Source organism: Vidua macroura, chromosome 19 (genome assembly GCF_024509145.1).
Source record: "Vidua macroura isolate BioBank_ID:100142 chromosome 19, ASM2450914v1, whole genome shotgun sequence".
Classification (NCBI taxonomy): Eukaryota; Metazoa; Chordata; class Aves; order Passeriformes; family Viduidae; genus Vidua; species Vidua macroura.
The window spans coordinates 4077217-4095960 of record NC_071589.1 but is presented as its reverse complement, the minus strand read 5'-3'; the positions used below and the strand labels follow the sequence as shown (position 1 = coordinate 4095960).

Here is an 18744-nt window from a genome sequence, read left to right as displayed (position 1 = left end):
TCTTGTTCAAAACCTTGTGATACAGGTCAGAAAAACTTTCAGTGACCGAAGAAGTTTAAATTACATCTCACAGCCTTTTCCAATATAAAAGTATTTACATTCCCATGGAAAACAAGACACTTCTTAATCCCTTCTTTTAAAACAATTATTTCTTGATATTCAGTGACAGTTCTGAGCAGATACATCATTAGATTAGGAGCACATGAAAAAAATATATCTGTAACAAATGAGGTCAACCCTTTTTTGGAAGGGAAAAGAAAGAATGCACAGATGTGGAAGCAGTTTGTGTGTTTACCTCCACTCTTGAGCAGATAGCGATTCACATCCTGGATTGTGGTGTTTATGGTAGGCCCAGTTGGAACACTGCCAGGAGTAACATCGGGGTCATTTTCAGGATCAATATTCTGCAGTCCTTTCCATGGCACTCCTGGGTGAAACTCTGTTTCCAACACAATAAAGAGGGAAGTGTGTGAGGTTGTAATTCTCCAAAGCTCCTGTGCATCAGAAGGACTCAACAATGCTTTTGAGGGACACCAGCCCAACACCCAGGCTTTGAGGGACACCAGCCCAACACCCAGGCTTTGAGGGACACCAGCCCAACACCAAGGCTTTGAGGAACACCAGCCCAACACCCAGGCTTTGAGGAACACCAGCCCAATACCAAGGCTTTGAGGAACACCAGCCCAACACCCAGGCTTTGAGGAACACCAGCCCAACACCAAGGCTTTGAGGGACACCAGCCCAACACCAAGGCTCTGAGGCAACACCAAGGCTTTGAGGAACACCAGCCCAACACCCAGGCTTTGAGGAACACCAGCCCAACACCAAGGCTTTGAGGGACACCAGCCCAACACCAAGGCTTTGCACTGAGTTACCTGGTGGCCAGTTGATGCTGGAGCCATTGGAAATCTTATCACTATCGGATTTGGCACGTGACCAGCTGTGAGGAACAGCTACGGGTGGGCTGGCAGGAGACTCGCTGTTCTGGATCAGATCATAGCGGCCGTAGGAGTCATCGAGGGAGGACTTTCCCGGAGGACCAATACTCAAACCTCCAGGGATAGCACCTGCAAGCAGTGAAATGGGGATTGTGGGGTTGAAATTTCAGCACGATGTATTTTGTTATTATTTGCTTTTTTTTTTTTTTTTCTTTCTGTATTACAAAGATAAAAAGAAAACTAAAATGCAAACACAGTAAGCCAAGCTTCCTGGCATCTGAAGCCTTAGCAGGTATTACAGCTGAGAGACACGTTGCTGGTACAATCTAGACACTCAAGTTAAAGAATTCTGCATTAAATTCCTGCCAAAAAGAGACTGAGTAATTCAAATCATCACACTGTTGGTAAATAGGAACTTGCTGAGACAGCATACCAAGGAGTATCCCTCATCTCATCCTGCCCATGGCATTCAGTGCTGACAGGATGGATGATTTGAAATGACTGCTCTTATGTTCCTACAAACTATCAAACAACAATTTGGCATCAGCAGTGCAGCTACTTGCAGAATAAAAAACTGCTGTAGAAGAAGTAATTCATGCTGCTCAGAATAAAATCCAGGATATAATAAAGTTAACAGAGCCCCATGTTCTAACAGAATAAATTTGATACAGGAGATAAAGGAATAACTGGCTCAGGATACTGGATAGGGATAAAGGTGTTCAAACAGATTAGCAATCACTTCTGGAAAAGTAAGAAGTTTTTGCCCCTAACTCCAGGCTGAGTAACTGTGTAATCCATCATACCTTTGTACAGGGAGAGGTTGATGATACTGGAAAAACTGTGGGAGAAAGCCAATGTAAAGTTTTTTTGGATTGAAGGCATGCAGGTCTGGAATAAGGGGAAGATTGTGGGACTTGTTTTGCCAACACTAAAGGCTTGTTTTACTTGAACTCCATGTTCTCAGCAACAAAATCCAACACATGAAAAAAACATTCCTACACTGCATGCAGGGAGTAACAGCTGCAAGCCCTTCATTGCAGAAATCACCTATAAAATCTCACGGGCTCAGAGGTGCTCGGTACCAACCATTTGTGAGCACTTACACAAAAAAAAGGAACATGAGAGAAATAATTGCAATTGCACTGTGGCTGGAGTCACCAAAAGCCAGGCAGGCAGGGCGTGCCAGGGGACATTACCGTGCTTGCTGGAGTTCTGGTCAAGAGAAGAAGCAGCACTAGACAGATTATCCATTGAGTTGGGGTGTGTCCACTGAGGAAGGCGAGACTGGGACTGAGAAGTGTCCTTCACTGACAAACCACCAGTAATGTCCATGTTATTTACATTCATGTTCGGGTTCAGTCCAGCTGCGGGGGGAAAGAGATTCTTAGATATCCATCATATATTGAGGGATTGAAAAGCTGGGTTTGAAATCCAGCCACAGGAATTACTCAACATTGATTTACAGGTTTCTGTATGCATGTGTGGCATTTTCAATGCACATTTTCAAGAACTTTTGCTTTTATGGAACACCAATAGAACTCCCATGAATTCAGAAAAAGTTAAAACCTTGCTAAAAAAAGGGGGGAAACAAGATATAGGGATAATATTTTAAAGCTGTCAGTGTTTCTACTTGCAGTCTCTTCACTTGTCTCAGAAGAATGCACTGGAATGTTGAGTTTAAACCAGTTTGCACCATTCCATGGCTAAGCCAAAATATTCCTAATGTCTGCCACTTCATTTTGCTAAAAATCCCCCTAAAAAAGAACCAATTAAAGGTCAGACAAACAGCTGCTGTTTATCAGAGCAGGTTCTGCACTAACTGGGCTTCTATTTTGTATACACAGAACACAATCACTCATACTGTTATTAAGGGAATGATTTTGAAATGCTTCTGTGACATGAATCTGGGTTTTTCTTGATATATAATCCCGAATGTTAGCAGATCACAGAAAGCTGAGATATCATAAGAACCTCTCAGACATAGGCCTTTAATTCACAAATTTTTTTGCATTCTAATGCTCCCAGCCACAACAGCTCACCACAGCAGTCAGAATTACCTTCTTAACTGCTGCATGGCAGATAAAGCTTGGCAATACTATTGTATTCAGCATAAAGAGAGTCACAAAGAGATTAAATTAATTCCTTTATGTCAGAAAGGAAGCCTGTAGCATATATCAAACAATCACAGAGCAAACAGGTCTGAAAGGTTGCTCTGTTCACACTGTATCCAGGCCCAATCAATTATTTTGAGTTCAATCATATTTGACAGATCTATGTCTCACCTACCATAAAATGCTGGTGAAGATTTCAGGAACTTCCTAGGTAATTTATTCCAGTACTCTACTCTGCTTAAGCCAAGTGATCCTTAATGCCTAACTAGATCTTTTAATAAACTTAAGTTTATTACCTCTTGCATTAGGAAATGCAAAAAAAGTCTTCCTAGCTCTCCTTTACATTTTTGAAGATTCTTGCATGTGTCTTAAATCTTCTCTTTAGACTACTGAGCAGAGGATTTCACTTCTTCCTTACCAGTTGTGTTTTTGAAACGTTTAATCACCCCTACAATCTTTCTGCATTCCTTCAAACCGATCCACATATTTCTTGAAATACATTGACCAAAACTGATGTCTCACCAGTGCTGATTACAGCAGAAAGATGACTTTGCACAACTTTTACCAGATGATATTCCTGTTTATCAATAGGACATTTGTGAATTTTACAACATGACACTGTTTATATTTCGTTCATAAACAGCAGCATACATAAATAGTTAATGAGGCAAATTTGTTCTGATGTTTGTAGGCAGAACACAGGTGAGTAGGTAGGTACAGCTACCAGATAGGCACGATTTTGTTCTGTGATTTCAGCACTATTTAATACATAAACAAACAAATATATAGATATAAAATAATTATAATTAAATATGTTTCTCTCTCTCGATATCTATATATATATATATATAGAGAGAGAGAGAGAGAGAGAGAGAGAGAGAGATTAGATATATATATACATATATCTGTATTTGTTACACTGTGGAGCAAAATATTGAGGTGTGAATCAAGGAGATGGACTCCCTGTGTGGAGCTGCTGCAGGAGGACACTCACCAAGAGGGTAAGGAGCAAAGGTGTTCGGTGAAGACTGTTGCTCTTTGGTCTGCAGGTCAGGAAGGCCGGGAGCCTGGGGATGGGGTGAAAAGCTATCCATGGCTGATTTGCCTGCAGAGGGGTGCAAAGATAGATGTGGAGGGGGAGGCTGCTGCTTCATAAGCAGGGCCTGGGCCAGCTGGCGCTGGTGCTGCTGGATCTGCTGCTGCATGTTATTGATTGTACGTGCAACCTGCAGGGAGAGAGCCAACACACACCTGTCAGTGGTCAATCCACAGAAACACACTGCATTTCTCTGCCTTTCTCACAGTGAAACAACACACTGCATCTCCTTACAAGTACAAACTGGCTGTGTAAAGGGCTGAAGAGCTTTCCTCCAGCAAGGCTGTGGATCAGCTTTATTTTTTATTTTATTTTTACTCAGCACCTTCCCTGTCCAGACCTCAAGCCATGCACCGCATTCCTGATTTAAGGATGCTTTAGCTGCTTTGCTGTAATTTCACTGAGCCTCTCCAAGCTACTGAAACCAAACCCTAAAGCAGAGATTGAGCTGGCAGGGACACCTACTTGCTGCTCCTGTTGTCTCATGGGTCCGGAAACGTTACGCTGAGCCTGTAACATCTGCTGCTGGATTTGTAAACGTTGGTACGCCTGCGGGGACAGGGACAGGGACAGTCAGACACAGCACACACAGCAAGCTCAACACGCTCCTTCAACTGCTCTGCTGCACCACAACACAGAAAAAGCCAGCACTGCAGTGTTCTGAAAACACTCCACGAAACAACAGTAATAATCCTGTTGCAAATGCACTTTATAATACATTTGCTTAAGTCCCATGTTAATTTAAAAAAAAAAAAAAACAGTACTACCTCCACGTGGCAAAAAGTGGTCATTAATAAAAGATAGGAACCTACTTTTTTTCTGAAATAACTGTAACATAATGCAAAAATTAAAATAGAAGTTTGTGATATCATACAAATACTATAAATACCAATTGTTATTTTTGGTTTGGCCATTTTGAGATCTGCCAACACTTTCTAGTTAAATCACTTGTGCTGCTTTATTCCTGAAAACAAAAATCCACATTTTTCAAGTAGCTGGCTCGACAGCAAATTCTTTTGCAAGGTAAGTTTCTCTGAAACACTTTGATGAATTCATCAACATTTGGATGAATTCAAAATCCAAATACAGGTATTTTTCAAGTAGCTGGGTACCGTTCAATTAGTATGAGAATAATGTTGTGCTCCTCAAAACTAGAGAAAATAATCAGAAATGAGTAATAGTATCAAACACTGAATAAAAAGAGTTTGACTAGCACACTGAGATCAGCAACTGAAATAATCTGTCATCTGTAATTTTATGTTTAACCCTGGCCAATACTGAGTTCACAGTATTTCTTTTTAAAATACTCTTAAAATCCAACTAAGTATTTTCATATACATTAAAATTATAGATGCAAAATTTGCAAGCACAGCAAAAGTACACAGAAGAAAGCAGTTCTTATCACATGATGTGTTTAATATACACCCCATTAATTAAAGGAAATTCACCCTACACTTTATTTTTCAGTGAGGCAAGTGAAGAAGTTCTGTAGGTAACTCAGGTGACCAGCACTGCCAAGATCTCTCTGTTTTTGTTGTGACACGTGTCCAGTTTAATCTTTACTGACATATAACACACAGGCCAGTGCTGTTTGAGAACACCCTGTGTTATTCATACCAGTATGAAGACAGCTGATTTTTAGTTCCACTGATCAGCTGTAAAGGATAATTATTCCACAAATGATTATTTATAAAGCCTGAGGCAAAAAAAAAAAAAAAAAGACTGTGTTTCTTTAAAAAGAAACTTTATCAAAGAAATCAGCGGCTGATTGTTTTGAAGATCTGTCATGTCATTTAAAAATTTAGTCATTCTCCTATTTTATCTTCATGCCTTCAATTCTGATTTAGAGCTTATCTGCCACATCTTTTAACTTACCAGCTGCAGCTGATAGAGCTGGTTCAACATCGTCATATGCTGAGGATTATTAATTGGCGAGGTTAACTGTGCAGGGCTGAGACCAATGTTTTTTGCTGCAAACTGCAAAAGCTGTGCTTGAACCTAAAGAAGAGAAGAGTGTTAAACACTGTACATTTACTTTTAACAATGGCAACTTTGTGAGCCATTAATAAGAGTCACATCAGCTGGAAAATGTTATTATCACCAGAAGTAATACCATGAACTATCAAAAAAATTAGCAAGAGGCTTTAATAAAATCATAATAATACTCAAGTGTTCATTTATAAAAAAAGAGATGAGAACAAACGCCTCAGAAACACCACTGTGCAAAAAGGAGCACGAGAACGTGCTCCCAGAGGTAATTATATGATATGCATGTGAGAACACCTCAGCCATGCCACATCTTCCTGCCTAGGAAACAAACAAATAACACAGACACAGCCAGGCAGCAGCAGCTGCAAAGCCTCAGGAGCATGACAGAGCACATGGGAAGAGTTCCAGGGAAAGGGAAAACGTATGAGTGCGGTGTTGTCTGACCTGAGGGGATAGAAACTGAGGCACTTGAGCACGAAGACTAGGCTGGGATGAATTAAGAGGTTGCACTGGCGGTTGCTGCGGCTGTTGCATGGTCCTGGCTTGTGCTGCTCCGCTATTGCCAAACATACCCAGATTGCCACTCGGTATCTGCAGCAGGACAAGAGTGACACAGGCACTTAGTGACACCCCTCAGCACATAACCTGCGTGTTACCTATCTCTGCAGGCTTTGTTCTTAGTGATTATGACAGGCACAAATCAAGAGACCAGCACATGCAAAGTTTAGAATTGGGCAGGGCAAAGATTGCCGTGTACCCAACATCCCACACCCCCCAAACTTTGTAGAGTTGCCTGAACAAAAGGCAGCTGAAGATGGCTTTTATAAGGATGCAGAACCCTAGAGGGTCACAAGAGGAACAATCAAAAGTACTTGCCAAAAATGTTTGTATTTGTATAGCAAGGGACAGCAGAATGGATGCATTAAACTCCCAGTAACCCCATCCTCCAGCTGGCTAAGCAGTTTTTTTACTTAGTCATTTTACAAAGCTACTGATAATGGACATGCTATTAGTGGAGACTGCTTTGGAAAGATGTGCTTAATGGGCTGTAAGTGCTGGACAAGTATTGCCTTAAGAAAACTGACTTTAAAAGAATATACATAATAAAGAGCCACAACAGAATGATGAAGTTTTTCTGTGTTGTTATTTCGTATCTTTGCTGGGACTTCAGTTTGATGGCAAAAATAACCTTGCCACAATCAACAGTATTTAATGGCTTCTCACTCTCATGGTGGTTATCAGTTATCACCCCCCTTCATCTCTTCTCCTTTTCTTTCCCTCTCAGCCTGTTCTACACAGGGGCCAAAACACCCCCTTAATGGGATGCTCTACCTGACCCAGGTGCTGGAAGCCCAGTTTCTTTCTTGCCACTTGTTAAAACTCTGAGATGCTTTGACACTTGGGGCAGGAATAAAACAGCCCCCATCACTTCTCCTCCATCTCATCACAGAATAATTATACCAGCCAGGAAAGATGAATTAGAGCAATCTCACTGCCTTACAGTCTGGGACAATTAGCAATGCCTCAGAAAAAGAGATTTCTCATCAACGAAGGCAGAGCCACACCAGGGTTCAGGGGTATAAATCCACAACACTACAGTTTCTCTGGATGGATTTGTGTCATCAGCAGGCTAATTACAACTACACAGTTCTTTTATGTCCTGTAAGGTGAAATGTTTACACAGCAGATAGCTCCTCGTCTGATATTTCACATGAACAAAGCTGTTGCACTTCCAGTTTAAACCAGCTTTTCCTGGGGAAGAGGCTGACAGGCACTAGCAGCTACTCCAAGAGAGCCAAATTCCCCTCGGGATCTCCCCCAACAGCCTTACCTGTCTAGAAGAATTCAAGTTTTGCATGCCCAGCCCTGAGGCAATCCCGCCCAGGGTCTGATTAGGGAGTGCACTGTTTGAAAGGGGGAGCTTCAGGCTTGGTGAAGGCAAAAATGGTGAAGTAGTGGGCTCTTCCACTAGGCCGCCATCCTGATTGGAGAAAGAAAGGGTGAGCTGCGTGCGGTGCCAGGAGCCCACAGCCACAACACAGAGTCCCATGGAGACAGAGAAGGGTGTGGATGAGTAAAAAGAGATATATAAAAAAAGGGATGAATAACAGGGAATGGAAAGCATGGAGTGAAGGGAGAAGAAAGAGAGAAACAGGATTAAGGTACTGTTTTTGGCAACTTTGTTGTACTTAATCCCCAAATGCACAATCACCCTCACCCATCTTTCCAGAGGAAAGGAAGGATTTTAGCAGCTGACTGCAGAGCTATCATGTGGCCACTGCCTCCTCCCCACTTAGATTTTCTGCTTTCTTCTCCACCAGACTGAAAGGTGGAAGGGGGAGAGGCCCAGCACATTTCAGGGAAGCCCCTCTGTCTGTCTGGAAAACTCCAGCAGCAGAGCACAGACATAAACCAGCACTTTAACAAACCCAAAACTTGGGAAAGGCCACATCAGCTTATTTGACACCAGTCTGGATTTGGTTCCACATCACAGCTCTGCTCTTAAAAAAGCATTTTTGCATTAATCCCCTTTCCTAACTGAGACACACAAGCCTCTTTTAATATTCACATAGCGCTGAGTTATTAATACCCCGCTCTGAAACATTACACTGCAAGGCAGCCAATGAACACAAACCATCAAAGCCAGTAATGACAATATCAGCTGGGCAGCCTTGCTGAACATCCCCAGGAGGAGGCAGATTTTAGCAAGGCAGGAGGAGCCCTCTCTGCTAACTGGGCTGTGAGGAAGCACAGCTGAGTGTGGATCTGCTGCACAGGAGGCAGCTCCCACGGGGGGCAAACAGCAAGGCAGAAAATAAAATAAATTAGAGAACCCCCAACCAAACAGGTAGATCTCTGCTCATGTTTCAGTGGGGCACTGAGTTCTATCTCAAACTGTGCTTTGATGTCTGGGAAGCCTGTGGTAAGCATGATCAAATAACACTGTGCACAAAGTAGGGCTCCAAAAAAACAGGCAGAGAGAAAAAGCTTTAATTTGCAATGTGCTGGGTTGGTGTTTTTCAGGCAGTATGATCATTGTAAGGAAAGGTTTTTTAAAGAGATGATGAGGAGCTAGGTTATTTCAAGCAATAAATTCAGTACCCCAAAAGACTATGAGATATTGGTGAACCTCCTTTGTTGAAAAAGAAGCCCAGTCTGCTTGCCACATACCCAAACAGATGACCTAATGCAGCAAGCATGCTCAGTGAATTGTAAGTTTTAAGTCAATCCTGAAAAATGCATTTTCTACAGCTCTCCTTTGATTCAAAGGAAAAGTTTCTTTACCATCAGGCAAAGTGACACTTGACATCCTATCTGACTATCCTGAGGGGGACACTGACATTTTCTAATGATATCCCCAAGGCCTTTCAGCTTGAGATATTTTACATTCTACTGGACATCAGTCACACTCCACAAACAACTGCAGCTTGCATGACAGTAACAGGTTCAAGGATTTCTCTTTAGATCACAGACACATGTTTACAATTCTACCCTTCCCCCTTCAAAGTGAAAATAATTTCAAGCTTGGTGCTCGCTCTCCCCTTCAGATGCCATTGTTCCCTATGTGAACAGACCTACTGACCATGAAAGACCCTCCCTGCCCCCAAATTTATTCAAGTCTTGCCTTACAGACACTTTTTTCCCAATTTGGAAATAGGCAGTGCCAAGGATGGTGAAGGACAAGCACACTGGAGACTCAGGCATTTCATTTCCAGACTCCTTCACAAGTGTGTTCCTTGGCTGAATTGCATCAAATGGCTTTGTGTAAGTTTGTAACATTTTATTCATATTCACCTGGTTCTATTTCATTTAATTTGAACTTGTTGCACTGTGCTGCACAAATCCGTGCTCTATAACTGAACTAAAATCAATTCATTTAACATGAAGTATTTTAGTTGGTCAAATTAAAGCACCCTTTAGCCATTTTCAAGCCAGACTAGAGGACAATTTTACTGCTCACAGTGGTTTCTGACCCATTATTTCTCAGGATCTTTTATGTAATAATTGTTTCCTGAAGAACAATCTTTTCTACCTAACCTTCCCTCTTCAGTTATTTTCTTACAAATTTATGCTACACTTCTTCCTCAGGCTACACAATTAAAAATTGAATCATAACATTAATGCTCAATCCAGCACTGCTTTCAACTTTTTTGAAGGGACTTGACACACCCATAAAATCCTACTGGTAACAGTGTTTCCTACTACAGTTATCTTACTCTAAGCACCACACTGGTGTTTTTTAGGATTTTGGGAAGCCTCTCACAATAGTCTCACATATCAAATGTGACAGAATGCAAGTGGAATTACTCAAAGGTTTTTAGTTCTATGAGATATGGACAATTTAGCAGAGGATGCCTGGACACTTTGGCAGTCACCTGCCAACAATTGCCACTTCATGAATCAAAATGTCTCAACGGGCAGATGAGAGGCTGATGAATCTGCCAGATTCTTTGTATAAAGACAAAATCAGTTACAGAACTACCTGGCAGAAAATACACACTGACTTCTTAAAAAAAAGATTGAAAAAAAATCCTTTCCTAAAATAGGAAGTTAAAGTAATAAAATCTCATCTAAAAAAAAAGTTATCTTCAAATCAAACAGGAATTAGGCAAAAGAAACCTGGAGGAAGTGCAATACTCAAAGAAGTGCTCATCATACAAGGGGTGATGAAAATGGTTTCAGTCATTGGATCACAGGTGGCAGAGGTGGAGGAAAGAAGAATTTTAAAGATAACTTTAAAATCCTAGTGATCATTATCTAATTGTGACATCTAAAAAAAAATTCTCCATATTAATACAATATCCTCCTTGTTGTCCCAAAGATGAAAACCAGTCTCAGCCTCCAGAGATTACTGGGCTCAGAATGTGAAGGAAGAGGCTGAAAAAACCCAACACACACTACGTTCAAATCAGGACCAAGGAAAAGTTCTAGTGAGAAGATTTTTGGAAGAACAGGATTGCAGCTAAGAGGAATCAAGGCTTGTAGAGCTGGATTTTGCAGTAGTAGAGAAGAGGAGCTGATCACTGACTATGAGGGTAGGGGGAAAGGACACTCCCTTTGCAAGGTGAGAATTTCAGAATCCCAAGCCAAACTCTATACTTGAATAAAAGATCCCTTCTCTAGGCTTATTTCTGGTATTTTAAGGATGCTTACAGGAAAATCTGACATGTTTTTCTAACAAATCTGATGGCTCCAAAAGGCACCAGGTAACATCTTCAGGCAAACCTGACACCTAAGCACAGCATGTCTGCCACCAAGTGTGACATAATGTGGCTGAGATCACGTATCAGGGCTGCATCTTTATTCCCTCAAGGCCACTGGATATTCTCCCTTGTCCTTTTATGGTGCTACAGGTCAAGATAACATCCTGAGAAATAATAAATTAACAAAGCACCGAGTGCTGAAGATTGACTCAAGAGTGACACGGAATAAAGAGCACCTGCAGCAAGCAGAGAAAGCAAACACTCAAAGGTGATGTTGAATTGCACAGACCATTTCTGATGCAGACAGAACAGGGAGTTCAGTGGGTCCAGAGGCAAATGTCAGGGTTGGGAAATTTCCCTCCTCAAATATATAAAGTTAAAAAAATATTAAGTGCTGGCTTTAGCTGTTTAGAGAAAAATGATGGTGTTTCAATGCAGGCGAGCTGAGAGTGTGGAAACAATGAGCACACCACCTCAAACTACAACTTCATGAAGAGGAACTTTGCAGAACTTATTGAACACTCAGCAAAGCCAGCAAAAGGATGATGACTTGATAAAGCAGTAAGTAAAACAAGGAATGCTGGCTGGAGTGCTCTGTCCAGCCATGTGGAGAGCTTGTTCCTCACTGAGGATGACCTAAGCAGAAACAAGACAGCTCCAGACTCATGCCCTGAAACAGCACCTCAAAGGGCAAAAAGGTTTTGGAAGAATTGCTTAACTAGCATGAGCTGTAAATCTGGAAAGAATTTCTTTGGAGGAATAAAAACTCTCTGTTCTTAGAGTAGAAACTGTATTTATTTAATTCACTTAGCAAGTTGCTCAACACTGTGATAGCTAACAAATACAGTGTGGGATTATTTCCTTTGTTAGAGCCAAGTCACTGTGACAGATTATGCCTAGACTGATAGATTTTACTTACTGTATGAATATTAATGATTTTAGTACTCCCTTCTCAATAGTTGTGTTTAACATATGTTTCCAGAATTATGCATCATGCTGCACATAATGCACCTCTCTCTCTGGCAAGAATTTTACTGCTGAAGGTATTGTTTTCCAAGAAAAGGAAAGGTTAACTGGCATGCATGCATCTTTTGTGGCCTTCAATTAACACATTCTTTAAAGTCTGCCATGGCAAAAAATGAGCTTTATATGAGTGGATATCATTACTGCCTCACAACCTGTACACAGCTCATGTGAAATGAATTGGTTTCAGCACAGTTTCAAAGCACTGATTTCTGTGGTCAGAATCCTCCACCACCCATCTGTATGAACCTTTAAATACCCTGTGAAATACAGAATGACATCTGAGATTCTTCTTTACTTATCAATAATTTTCAGGGGGATTCTTAGGTGATTTGGTAAATTTCTGCAGGATTTTTTGTCAAGGCTGTAAATCTCATTTCCTACTGAAGATTTGGCTGCACTTTTCCATATATTCTTTTCTTTAGTCACATTGAATCCTGAACATCACAAACTTCTGGAGCCTTTTCCTCAGTCATTAAATAGTGCTGGAAAATTTGTCATATGTGATCACAGAAAGGGAAGCTCTTTGGAGAAGCTATTTATGACTGTGCATGTCTGCTCTGAGACTTAACAAAAATACCTGAACTCCTCCTTTGTATTTAGGTACTGAACTTCCACTGAAATTTCTTAGAAGCTCAAAACTAGAAGAAGAGAAATTAAGAGCCTAATTCTTGGAAGATTTTGGCCTTGGGCCTGCCTGATTGTGAATTTGGGCAAGGGTCATTGGCTGCACTCTCACAGATTGCTGTGCTTAATTTTTTTTCTCTTTTTTTTTTTTTTCCATTTCTAGTTCCACTGTGTTACTGATTCCTTAGAAAGTTTTCAAGTGTAAAACTGGGGATGATCATTCTTTATTTCTATGTGAGAATCAAATCATTGCTCCTTTCCACAAGGACTGAAATCCCCACAAGACTGAAAAAAATACAAGCAAAGGAACAAAGCCATATCCATCACATTTCTTTCTACGCTTTCTAAGCAGACAGTGAAAATCATCAGCATTTCTACACTGTGCACACTCTGACTTGTGCACCATGCTCCTGTTGCTGAACTCACCTTGTCAAGGAAGGTGGGGCGGTCCATGGAAGACTCTTTGGAGATTGGTGGTGGGCGGCAGCCAAGGGGTTTGGTGACCATTCCATTATAGTCGGTCACTCCCATTCCACGCTTGTCCATTTCCACCTTCTTTTCCAGCAGAGCACCTGCACAGAAAAGGGAAATATATTGGAAAAGGTGAGGCAGAGGGAGTAAAGTTGCCAACAGCAGTTCAGAGAAATTCATCTTGCTTACAAAAGCAAGGCAAGAAAAGAAATATTATCCAATTGGTCTGAGTATAATCAAATGCTTATAATCATGCAGGGTTCCTGTGTTGCTTTAAAGACAAAAAAGTTACTTACACAGATACTTACTCATGGCCTGATCAAGATTCATACTGTTGCTCTTCAAGGCCTCTTCCGCTGGCTCTCTCTGTCAAAAACAGGAATTATGTTAAGAGGAAAAGTAATCACATTCATGTGATTTCAAAGTAACCTGAGAAAACAGACACATCTCTTAAATCCTGGGTTTAATGTTTACTCAGCAGCCTAAGTAATGTCTTTGTGTGTTTTTTTCTGCTCTCAGCAATCCCCACAATTCAGGTGTTTCAGTTTGTCAAGGAAGTACTGGCTCTACAAGGTGAAACACATTGTTCTGTTTAAACACCTTCCTGTTTTCCATTAACAACTCAAATATCACAATGATAAGACTTTCTCTAAGACACAACCCAGCTATACTCTCATTTCACCTGTTTAATGAAAAAAAGAGGAATGGGAGGGGATTATTACTGCAGTTCAAAGTAATACCTGTTGTTATAAAACTATGAAGGTCAAAATATTATCCCAATTAATCTCAGAGCATTCTATAGGTTTAGAGCAGATTTCTGAAATCACAGTATGTGTTCAAATGCTGGTCAGAGCTACTTCTTGGCCTGGAGACTGAAGATCTTGGTGTAGCTACAGTCTGAAACAGCCACAGTCAGAAATACAAGCTAAAAGCTAAGGCACAGTGTGCTGGCTGAGCACTACTCACAGGGAAGCCCATGTCTGTGAGCTGTTTTATCAGACGGTTCATGATCCAGGCCTCATCCTGCTTGCTAGATGTCTTCATGCCCTTAGTAAATAAATGGGAGATTCCATTAATGGGCTGGTTGCCACGTTCATTGTAGTGAGATGTACATAAAAGAAATGGTAAGTGGTTTTTATTAATAGCACATGCTACTGAAAGATGTATTAGTACATTAATTCAGAAAGTATTGAAGAACCCTCCGAGCAACGCAACTACGATTCTCTTCCCCCAAAAGTGTAAAAATTTATCTCAGCTGAATAGGTGTTCAGTGTACTATTTAGTATTTGATTTGCTGGCCACTGAATTAAAGCCACCTTTGAATTTACGTATTTCATTTTAATCCTTGGCAGAAAAATTATAATGAAATAAAAGCTGAAATAGTACAACACTTCCTGAAAAACATTCCCAAAAACAAGTTTGCAACCTTGAAGTTAAGAATGTTACTCAGTGTATTTTCTTAAAAACAAACAAGAGCGTCTAGATAAACACCTTTAAAAGATCTCTGTGCAGCTTTTCTATCACAAAATCCTTAAGAAGTCTCTTCCTTTCAGTTCTCCAGAAAGTACCAAGGGACAAGCGCGGATTTGTTTTGGGCTGCGGACAGTACAAGAAACAACCATACTTGATCAAATCACCGGCCTAACTGTTGGCTAATGGATTAACAAACAAAGTGGCTAAATGCATTCCCAATTCCTTTAAGTTACAGCCTGGCCTTGTCCTGAAATAAAGACTGTGCAATGGAAAATTTCCTCACACAATTGCCTAGGTTCTTGGTTGAGTGCAGCATTAACACAAGTTCGCTTTGTTCTCACACACACACACACACCGTCCTCATAAATAGAAAACAGCTTTTTGTGTTAAACAACTCCATCACAAACTACTGTTTGCTTTTCCACCACCATGGGAAGTGTCTGAAAGCCCCCTTAACACCTTCTTCTCTTTCTGTTAATACATTATCATTTCTTTAGAGTACATGGAAGCTTATAAAATTTAGAGAAAACAAAGGCAATAACAACAAAACTCCCGAAGCTTCTGACATGCCTAAATTCAAAGATCTCCCATTTTCCCCTGGAAACAAGGTAGGCTGTACTTGAACCACTGTAGTGGCAAGCTGTGCTTGTGTTCAGGCGTCAGAGGTTTAATTTCAGGTGTAATGCACCAGCAAATTTGTGACAACTTATTCTACAAATGTTATGCTAATTCCACTCTTGCTGGAGAGTGTCTTTATTTTTGTATTACCTTTTGAAGTCCTTTCTTCGGGGCATTCCCCCAGGAATTACAGGAGGAGCTGCTCTCTTGTGAAGCAGTATTATTCCACATATCTCCTTCTTCATCTTCCCACTGACTAGTACTGAGATTCACTTCATCCCCACCACTGCCCCAGCCTTCTTGCATAGATTTTGAAGCTGGAGGGAAAGTGGGAGAAGAAAAATCTTACTCAGTTTCCTGCAAATTTTACAGAAATAGCCTTTAGTGCCATATCTAGTATGCTAACATGAGTATTTTCAAGAGATAAAGAGGTTCATCAAATATCTTAATTGGCATTAAAATGGTAAGAATGTCTTCTTTGAAGCTAGTAAAAAAAAAGGCAAGTTCTCTAAATACTCAGAGAAGAAAATATCCAGCAACTTCCAAGTCCTGCTTTTCCCAGAACCAGTAAGATCTGTGGTCATGGCCAATCCACTCTCCCAGGAACAAGGAACCAAAGTATGAGCACACGTTTGTTAAGTGCTTTACCTACCACATTCTTCCATGAACAAACCAAATTTCAAAGTCATTAATGCTCAGACACTCATTCCTATCTTGAAGAATCGAATCTGAAAGGAGCTCGTGGGCTGCAGGGAATGCTTCATATTCAGTGATGAGGTTGTGTCACCTCAGTCTGTTTTACTCTGTTAGCTCTGCTTGAAGCTGGGATTACTCATCTTAAGAGCTCTCACTCCCCCTTGTATGTTTTCTGGGACTTCTAACTACATCTCACAATGGTATTTTGCAGGAGTGAATCTCTAGGCAACCTCCACAGCCAAGAGGAGAGTCTAAAGCAATCACAGTGGCCCTCAGGACATTCAGAGATGGAGGATATTTATTAAATACTATGAGTTAGAAATCACGAAGTGGGAAGTAGTTCAGAATGTTCCTGAACCTGGCAACAGTTTTAATGGCTGAAGAAAACACCCACCCACTCAGTTTAATCCAACATGAGGTTGTTATGTTTATTGGTTCTCAGGTGTTGCTTTTCCCACCAGAATCAATTCTATCTTGACTGTTCTCCACTGCTTCTCATCCCACTACAGGTTTCCTTTAGACACCAAGGGTTGAAGTCCTAGTCACGTTCTTCTGCATTTTCACAGTTTCCTGCACCTCTGCTATGCTGCTTTTCAAACACACAAAACTACTCTCCTTTAAATTTCCAGATGGATGCACTATATTCATATTTTGAATTAACTGGGTATTTGGATTAACGTGGCCTTGTGACAGCTAACACAGTTTTGAGAATGAAATCATGAAGGCCGCCTGTGAGTGAAACGCACGGAAAAGCAGAAGAGGCAGAAGCAAACCCCCTCCCCTGCCAGCACAGTGGCAGCCCTGTGTGTACCTGGTTTGCACAGTGCTGGGGCAGCAGCTGGAGCGTTTGTTCTTCCATAGGTCCCTGCTGGCTCGGCAGGATTCTCTCCCCACCCGGTGCCACTGCTGGGGGGCTTCCCCCAGGCCGAAGTGCCATTATCAACTGCAGCAGAAGGGGAGGAGGGCTCTCCCCAGGAAGCTTCGCTCTTGGTGTGGACAGCAGGCATCTCTCCCCAGCCTGCTGGAGCAAGGCAAGGAGAACAGTGATGAGAGAAAAGGTTTCTTCATCAAATCATTCCAAAAAGCTTTAAATTTTACTCCAGAGTTTCTCTGGAAAGAGCATGAATCAGTAAGTACATACAGTGATTGTAGTTAAGTGTGTTTAAAACAATCCCTTAAATTTGATCTCAAGAGTTTTTCCTTAATTCAGTACTAAAGCCAAGTTGTCAACACAGAAAGAGGGTTTTTCTCCACAGCAGGAGCAACCAGGCTGCCAAGTGAGCACCACTTGTCCCAAGAGCTGCCCAGGACCAGCATTCTGGAGACCAGGACTCCAGTCTGAGTTGGGCCTTGCTTCACTGTAAGATCTTAACCTATTTGAATTCCTTTTCAGTGTTTACAAACTATAAAATCTCTTTTTTCAAGCCCTAGCAGTAAGATGCTGTTTGATTGTTCCCACTTTGAGTGAAGATTATCTGTGCTGAATGTATTCCTTAGAACTTTTATTACAACTCATGGTTACCTACCTATCCCTCATCACTGACCCTCTACATTATAATAAATATTATTTTAAGGGGAATTAATCAAGACTGAAATTAGGATCCATAATCAAACCACGGGGAATGGCAGGTGGAAGCCATTGTTTTCCTACAGAGTATTACATGAACTCACTGGAAGACGTAAGCTACTCCAAAGAAACAGCCTTAGTCTGGCTGGGCTTGAATGTAATGCTCTTAAATCCATCTGACAGGATTTTAGCCCTGCAGCTGAACGTGGCAGCAACAGCCACAGGGCTCCTGAGCCTACAGAGCAACACTGACCAACACAGCAAAAGGGTAAACTGAATTTACAGCCATTGTTACCAGAGATTTTCTGGAGAGAGGACTTGGATCACAGATGGAGTTCAAGGTACTTTGTAAACAAGCACAAAGAGTGGCACAACAGGCAAGGAAACAAAATTCTTACAGACACCTGACACTAACCTATTTTTCTACAATTGTAAAAAAAAATTACATCCCATTACATGACAGCTGAAATCTTCACAAATGTTGTAGAATTTGGTCTGCTTAAAACTTCCACTGGTAATTAGGCTGCTAAATCAGGAACTTGTTCTCTTTTCATTGGAGATGAATGTTATTGAGTATTTTGTAAGTGAATGACCAGATGCTGCTTTGCCACAGCATTATTTCCTTTTTTTGCTCCACAATGGTATCTGTAAAAATACTGTGGAAAGGTTGCAAAAAGCAGGAACAACATTTTCTCCATAAACTGACACCCAGAATAGGTAGGCAATGGCAAGGGAGTGTCTAAAAGTACCTTGAAATGCACTGGAATAACCAAACAATAGTGGTTCACTGAGCAACAAGCCCTTGCAGAACTCACTGAATTCCACAGAATTCTTGTCACCTGAAACTGCAGCAACATCCATTGCCAGTAACAACTCAAACATTGCCTGGCAGAGAGAACAATCAAATAGATGGGCCCAGAGCTGTGCATTG

The 18744-nt window shown here is 41.1% G+C and overlaps 1 protein-coding gene across 10 annotated transcripts in view; it reads right to left on the bottom strand.

The window, feature by feature from the left end:
* TNRC6C (trinucleotide repeat containing adaptor 6C) overlaps nt 1–18744 on the bottom strand; it is a 99425-nt gene that overhangs the window by 10769 nt on the left and 69912 nt on the right. For 2 of the 10 annotated variants that reach the window (XM_053994621.1, XM_053994617.1), the window contains exons 6-19: nt 17058–17267; nt 15701–15867; nt 14951–15055; nt 14426–14506; nt 13768–13825; nt 13415–13560; nt 7966–8139; nt 6579–6725; nt 6021–6143; nt 4611–4694; nt 4044–4275; nt 2135–2302; nt 876–1067; nt 296–439 (exon numbers count right to left, since the gene is read on the bottom strand). In XM_053994621.1, the coding sequence (XP_053850596.1) occupies nt 296–439; nt 876–1067; nt 2135–2302; nt 4044–4275; nt 4611–4694; nt 6021–6143; nt 6579–6725; nt 7966–8139; nt 13415–13560; nt 13768–13825; nt 14426–14506; nt 14951–15055; nt 15701–15867; nt 17058–17267 (2031 nt within the window). The remainder of the gene's footprint in view (nt 1–295; nt 440–875; nt 1068–2134; nt 2303–4043; nt 4276–4610; nt 4695–6020; nt 6144–6578; nt 6726–7965; nt 8140–13414; nt 13561–13767; nt 13826–14425; nt 14507–14950; nt 15056–15700; nt 15868–17057; nt 17268–18744) is intronic. The other 8 variants (XM_053994620.1, XM_053994625.1, XM_053994622.1 and 5 more) reach the window with 6 other exon arrangements.